This window comes from Carlito syrichta, unplaced genomic scaffold (genome assembly GCF_000164805.1).
Source record: "Carlito syrichta isolate Samal-C Ts95f unplaced genomic scaffold, Tarsius_syrichta-2.0.1 Scaffold302045, whole genome shotgun sequence".
Classification (NCBI taxonomy): domain Eukaryota; kingdom Metazoa; phylum Chordata; class Mammalia; order Primates; family Tarsiidae; genus Carlito; species Carlito syrichta.
The window spans coordinates 83,591-91,459 of NW_007246141.1; the positions used below are offsets into that span (position 1 = coordinate 83,591).

The following is a 7,869-nucleotide window of genomic DNA, read 5'->3' on the forward strand; positions in this document are numbered from 1 at the left end:
TGGGCTCAGGTTATCCTTCCGCCTCAGCCCTCCAAGTAGCTGAAAGTATAGGCACGTGCTGCCATGCTTGTCTAATTATTTTTTTATTTATTTATTTTAGAAATAAGGTCTTGCGAAGTTGCCCAGACTGATCTTGAATCCCTGGGCTCAGGCAATCCTCTCTCCTCCACCTCCCAAAGTGCTGAGATTACAGGTGTGAGCCACTGCAGTTGGCCATTAATCTTTATAATATTGTATATTTATGTGAACCTGATATTTTAAAATTCAGTGATTCTCAACATTGTTTAATGTTGGGAATTTTTACTGTTGTGTGCTTCTTCTGCATTTTAAGTTCTGTTTTTAGTTCTTAAGCAAGAATTTTTTAGAATTCCATAGACAATAAATTTGTAAAATTGTCGTTGTTTATTACCTTGCTGCTAGATTTCCACAGATATTTAAATGTTTTAATCATTCTTATTATGATCTATAGATGATGGCTTTTCAATATATATTATACATTATAATTGCCATGTACAAATTGTTAATATTGTAAAATGCATTTTCCACATGGGTTTAGGTAGTATTATAACAAGTACTCAGTTTACTATATGGTAAATACTTATAATAGCATTTTATTAAAATTTTTCTGATTTTCTTCCTGCACTATTTTTTTGCTATTATGAATAGCCATTTTAATATTTTTCATTAGATAAATTTGAGCCATGCTTTAGCTTTTGTTTGTATATAATAATTATGCACTACATAGGGATTATTTGTTTCTCATGAAATATAAGACAGCTGTATAGCTATGCCAATTGTTGCGTTTTGGGGAGTGGCAGTGGAAAAATATCCTTTCTTTCAGGGCTTACATGAGTTTACATGAATGTTTTGCTGCAGGGCATGTGACACTGTGCTTCCCTTAAAATAATCTGTATTACATGTTTTGCTACTGTATTGCTTCTTTTACTGAAGCCAGCTATTCTATTTGTGTTCCTAAACATTTAAACACCATGGTTGAGAAGCTTCCTAACTCTATTATTCATTATAAGTATTATTATCTATTCATTATAAGTATATTATCTATTCATTATAAGTATTATTATCTATTCATTATAAGTATATTATTTTATTGTAATATTTTGTACTTCAATATAAAATATTTATTTTCTAACTCTTTCAGATATTTTTGCTGGATTTGCAAACAAGGAGCTATTACCAAATGAAGATATTAATAAAGCAGAATTATGCCATCTTGTGATATTGGACAAAAAAGGAAGCCATGGTATCAAGGGTTTTGACCTCAAAGAAGTCTGGGAAAATGTGCCTAAGTTTGACAGCCAGTGGAGATACGATGCGAGAAATTACAAAGGATTTTTGACCTGCAACAAAAATCTTACTTGTAGAAAACAACATAATAAATCCTCAATTAACTTTTCTTTAAAGCATAGTGTTTCCATAAGAGAAACTGCATACCAGTATTTCATACATGGCAAACCATTTATAAGGAATTTGTTAAAACTGAAAAATAACATAAGCTATGCTGGAAACAAGTATATGAAGTGTTCTGAAAATAGGATTGGATTAAGTTTACAGACACATCTGGCTGAACGGCAGAGATTTCATACTGAGGAGAAAATCTATGAATGTAATCAAGCTGAGAAGTCAAGCAGCTGTGGTTCCTCAGTTTTACCACTTTCTCCTAGTGTCAAAAACATTTGCAATAAATATAGGAAGATTTTAAAATACTCTTTGTTACCTTCACAGTATGGGAGAACACATATTAGAGAAAAACCATACAAATGTGGTGACTGTGGAAAGGCTTTTAGCAAAAGTTCAAACCTCACTAATCATCAGAGAATTCATTCTGGACAGAGACCTTACAAATGTAACCAGTGTGGCAAAGCCTTTAACCAGTGTTCAAACCTCACTAGACATCAGAAAGTCCATACAGGAGAGAAACCATATAAATGTAATATCTGTGGCAAGGTCTGCAGCCAGAATTCAAACCTTGCAAGTCATCAGAGAATGCACACTGGAGAGAAGCCTTACAAATGTAATGAATGTGGTAAGGCGTTTATCCAGCGTTCACACCTTTGGGGTCATGAGAGAATTCATACTGGAGAGAAACCTTACAAATGTAATGAATGTGACAAGGCCTTTGCTGAGCGTTCAAGCCTTACACAACACAAGAGAATCCATACTGGAGAGAAACCTTACATATGTCAGGAGTGTGGCAAAGCCTTTAAGCAGTGCTCACATCTCACTAGACATCAGAATATACACCCTGGCGAGAAGCCACACAAATGTAATGTGTGTGGCAAGGCTTTTATCCAAAGTTCAAGCCTTGTGGAACATCAGAGAATTCATACAGGAGAAAAACCTTACAAATGTAATAAATGTGAGAAGGCTTTTGTCAAACGTTCACACCTTTGGGGTCACCAAAGAACTCATACTGGGGAGAAACCTTACAAGTGTAATGAGTGTGGCAAAGCCTTTACTGAACGTTCAAATCTTACTCAACATAAGAAAATCCATACTGGAGAGAAACCTTATAAATGTAATGAATGTGACAAAGCTTTTACCCAGTTTGCAAACCTTACTAGACATCAGAAAATACATACTGAAAAGAAACATTGTAAATATACATGGTAATGCTTTTATCCAAAGTTCAAGACCTGGAGATCATCAGAGAATTCGTAGTAGAGAAAAACATAGCAAATATAATAATAATTGAAACAAAACTTAAACAGGGGTTGAAGCCTTACTTGATATCAGAATCTTCATTGTGAAGAGAAATCATATAAAAATAATATATGTGGCAAAACCTTTAACCAGGCTCACACCTCATTTGATATCAAAATGTACATTTTTGAGAGAAACCACTCAAATATAATGTGCATGGCAAGCCTTATCCAAAGTTCAAATCTTGTGAAATATCACAGAATTCTTATTGTAGAGAAACCTTACAAATATAATGAATGTGATCAGCTTTATACAAATTGTATACCTTTGTGGTTATGATAGATTGTATTTAGGATGAAATCCATACAAATGTGGCAAGGCTTAAACAATGAACTGACTTCAGGATACACTAAAGAATTCATATTGGAGAGAAACATTACAAATGTAATGAAGGTAATAGACAAACCAATTCTTTCAATGTACTACACATACGAACATTCATACTAAGGGAACTATGTCCATTTTCCTTCTTGAACATTAACTGACCTCAGATGTCAAGTTTCACAGACAAAAAGATAAATTTTAAAAAGTTAAAATTTAAGACTCACAAGAGGCTGTGTATCAAAGGAACAAGAACATCTGTGGAAAGATCTAACTATCCTCAGTTTATAAAACATTTTTACTCAATTATTTGAGATTTCTTTAAAATGCTTCATCATTGATGAATTACAGCTTGAAGTCTGAAATCTGTTGATGTTATATCTTTATAACATGTTTTTTATGTATCATGATTGTCTCAAGGAAGGGATTGGTAAAATGGAAAGGCCTACTTTGGGGTTTATTTATGTTATTATAATCTGGAAAAAGCAAGGACACTAATTTTAAGATATAGTTGAGTGTAAATTTGAGAGCATGGGTGTGACAAAATAGAGATAAAACTATTGTCTAACATGCTTTATGTGGTCCTAGATTCTTTGATATGACTAAGGACCTTTGTTGATTATAGGAAAGGTAAGATTGCTCTACAAGGTGACCATGAAATAGAAAGACTAAGCCAAGACATTGAGAGAGTGAGATTTTCTCAGAACTAAAACAGTAGGTTACCAGGGACTGCATACGTGGTAGAAAGAAATGAAGGGGGAATGAGAGTCACTCTCTCCTTTGAAAGGTCTGCATATCAAAGATTGTTGAAAATTAGTCTTATTTTTGGAAATTGAAGAGAATAGTTATCATAGAGGACAGGTTAATCAAAGGAACCGGAGTAGAGTATGCTTGTAAAAAATTCACATTTGGTCACTGAAATTGCATTTGGATACCATTTTATTTAGAACATATCATAGTTCTCATACCTTAATTAGTAAAATGTAGTCATTGTTTAGTAACCCCCAACTGAATCATGTGCCTTCTGTTGACCCAAACAAAGCCCACTTTATTGGGACACTTATGTTGAACATTAATGATACATCATTGGACTCTCAAGATCATCTGTAACAGCTTCTTTCCATGTTAGATTCAAACCGTGTACAATTTGCAGAACTTATATTCATAATTTGCACTGAGTAATTCTCTCCACCCTCTGCTCCAGATTATTTCTATGGATATATTGAAAATAACTTGTGTACCTGATCTCAAACCAGGTGAAGTGGGGACCAAGGGAAGGCTCAAACTTTACCTGTATGATGACCACTTGTATACCTAATTCTTAATTGTCTCCCACAGCTTTAAAAGAAAAAAAAGAAAATAACCATACCATGGCAGTGCAGTATCAGACCCAGGAAAATCTGCTTCCACTTTCATAAATATGCTCTGTATGGTTGTATTTCTACATGCCTTTGTTTGTTTGCAAGAGTGGCTTGCCCATTCTTTTACATGAGGTGAAAATACAGATATGGGCATATGAAAAATAGAAAAAAAATTCAGGAATAGAGATAACAATCCCTTTTTTGTACTTAGAGCACTTAATTTGAAAAGATCGTTGTTCATGAGTTTTCCCTTAATAACATATACCATGGGCTTTTTTTTTTTTTTTTTAGAAACTAGAAATTTCATATATTTACTCCTAAAACATTTTGTTTTCATTTGCACTTGCGGTCACTACCCTGGAACAGAATGAAACCCCATACAATAACATAGATTTCGAGACTGGTGATGCCATACACTGAAGGAGAATTTGTATTACATGAGGCTTCCTGGGGAGAACAGGACAGACTTTCCAGGTTCAAAAAATGGTTAGAGAAGGTGGTCAAAGATGACTGACTGAGGGTGATATAATGGTTACCTTGTGGGGTTGGAGTGAGGGTACCCACATGTGGTTTGGATTTCCAGCTGGTGCAAAAAGAATTACAATTGACATATAATAGAATTTCCTTCCTTCAAGTGTACCATACAATGGAATATACGAGGTCCAACAATTAAGTTCACAAACCCATCCAAGAAAAAGTGCCACATACATCATTGCTGTATATCACTACGGTCACCTTTGGAGTACTCCCCTTGGGAAGCTATGCACTGATGCCAGCGCCTAGACCACCCATCAAGCAATTTTGGAACTCTTTCTGGAATAACCAAAAAAGCTGTCATGTTAATGTCCTGAATGTCATCAAGTATCTTCCTTTTAGTATTTTCTTTATCTGCAGGTAAAGAAAAAAGTCACTGGGGCCAGATCAGCTGTGATAGGGAGGGTGTTCCAATAGTTATTTGTACAGTGCTGCCGATGTAAGCACACGGTGGCAAGTTTGTGAACTTGTCAAACCCCAACAAATAAAGTCAACAGCTCTAAAGGCCATTCCAGAACAAAAGTTCCAAAATTGCTTTGATGGATGGACTAGGTGCTGTCGTCGGTGCAAAGCTTCCCAAGTGGAGGACTCAAAGGTGACTGCAAGTGATACGTAGTACTTTTTCTAAAATGGTTTGCAAACCTAATTGTTGGACTTCGCATTGTTGTAACTTTTATTAGTGCCTCATCGTTTTTTGTTGCTCAGCAATTCATGGTTTGTTTATCCACTCATCGTTTGGTGGAGATTGGGCTCTTTTCACTTTTTAAATTAGGCTATTATTAAAAATGCTGCTATAATCGACCTTTTACAAGATGTTTTTGCAGATGTCTGTTTTCATGTCTTAGGTATGTTTGTAAAAGTCGAATTTCTGGGTCAGATAGTAACTTTGTAATTAACTCTGTGAATCTGCAAAACCTCCAGAGCATCTGCACCATTTCATAGTCCCACCAGCAATGTACAGATGTTCCAGTTTGTGCAATTCCTCATCAACATTTGATATTTGTAGTTGTTGGATTAGTAGTAGCATTATAGCCTTCCAGTCACTTAGACGTGGTATTTCATTGTGGTCAGATTTGCTTGTTTTCATGAATGAATGCTGAGCCTTTCTTCATATGGTTATTGGCCATTTGTAAGTTCTTTGGAGAAATGTCTGACCAATTTTTTTTTTAATTTTTAAGTTGGGTTGTGTCTTTTCTTGAGTTCTAAGAGTTACTTTATATTCTGAAATCTAGACCCTTCTGAGATAATTTCTAAATATTTCCTCCACTTCTGGGTCTTTTCCTCTTTCTCGATAGTGTTTTTAATTTTAGTGAAGTCAAATTATGTATATTTTTTTGGCTGCTTGTGTTTTGGTGTCCTATCTAAGAAAGTACTGCCTAGCCCAATGTCGTGAAAGTTTGCATCTGTTTTCTTCTAAGAGTGTTCTAGTTTATGTGTTAATTTTAGGCATTTGATCCATTTTGAATCCATTTTTATATAAGCTATGGAGTTGTGGTCCAACTTCACTCACTTGCATGTGGATACCCATTTGTCCCAGCTGTTACATGTTTTAAACATCAGAGTTCATTAATTAGATTAGGGCTCAGCCTGTAATTACAGGTGGCTCAGCCTGTAATCCCACACCTTGGGAGGCTGAGGTGAGTGGATTGCCTGAACCCGCGGGTTCGAGACCCGCCTGGGCAACTTGGTGAGACCTCATCTCTACAGTAAATCAAAAAAATTAGCCGGGTGTGGTAACGCACGCCTGTAGTTCCAGCTCCTTGGAAGGCTGAGGCAGAAGGATCGCCGGAGCCCAGCAGGTCGAGGCTGCGGTGGCCGGGAGCGGCCACTACACTCCAGTCTGGGCGACAGAGTGAGACTCCAACTAAAAAAGATCAAATGGTGGGAGGGCCAATGGACAGGACCAATGCAGTAATGCTGGTTGTGATTAAACTTTAAAAACATGGAATTAACATTATTCTGAATAACTGTATTCATCTGTGTTTGTTCAGGAAAACATATGCAGCAATTATTTCAGGAATAAGAATAGTTACATGAGTTAAGAGGTGCTTGAGCAGTGAGCTATGTGAAAGACCCCAGCTGGAATATCAGAGGAAAAGTCACTGGCAACTTCATTGTGAAGCCTTGAGGTAGATGAGAAGCCAGGGTTCATGGAGGTGTCTAAGAAGTTGCTGCTTCAGGCTGCTTGACTGTGGAGTTAGAGTTTGTGAGATGGTCTGCACAGTATGCCTCTGGCCTTCCAAACTCCATTCATGTTTTTCTTGTTGGCAGACTTTAATGAGAACCCTACAGGAAAGGGTCTTCTGGAAAAACATAGTTCTCAACCTTTGATTGCAATGATGGGAGTGTCGAGTGGACAAAGGACAATGCAGTACAGAAAAATCACAGCGACATATTGTCCTCAAAACTGGAGATGATGTTTGAAACTTTGAGGGAATGCAAATGGGTACCTAATGGTTTTGCTCCATTACACTACTCTGCAGTGATTTAAATGTGTCCCCCAAAATTCATGTTGGAAATATAATACCCCAATTCCTGTGTTGGTGGTATTCGAAGGTGGGGACCTTTGGGAGGTAATGTAGATAATGAGATCATGAGGTTAGGGTCCCCATGATGGGATTGGTGGCTTCACAAGAAAAGAAAGAGACATCTGAGTTGGCACTCTTCCTCTCTCTCATGTGATGCCATCTGTCATGATACAGCAAGAAGGCCCTCACCAGATGCAGCAAACAGACTAAGATAGGACAGGCTGGGGTTTGGGGAACATGTGACTGTCTGAAGAGACTGGCAGGGGGAGCACAGCACAGCAATTGCTGAGCCACATTGGGGACCAGATGATGTTGGAAGACATTTTTTGCCTTTGCCCTGCCCTTTAGGTCTAGATCTCTAGCAGTTTGCCAAGAAAGGGGGTATTGCTAAACAAGCTGTCTGT

The 7,869-nt window shown here is 36.9% G+C and overlaps 1 protein-coding gene across 4 annotated transcripts in view; it reads left to right on the plus strand.

The window, feature by feature from the left end:
• The window catches only part of ZNF677 (zinc finger protein 677), a 29,281-nt gene extending 26,175 nt beyond the window's left edge, over nucleotides 1-3,106 (plus strand). For 2 of the 4 annotated variants that reach the window (XM_008055951.2, XM_021711315.1), the window contains exon 5: nucleotides 1,160-3,106. In XM_008055951.2, the coding sequence (XP_008054142.2) occupies nucleotides 1,160-2,631 (1,472 nt within the window). In that variant the 3' untranslated portion in view covers nucleotides 2,632-3,106. The remainder of the gene's footprint in view (nucleotides 1-1,159) is intronic. The other 2 variants (XM_021711316.1, XM_021711317.1) reach the window with 1 other exon arrangement.
• Nucleotides 3,107-7,869: the final 4,763 nt, after the last annotated feature.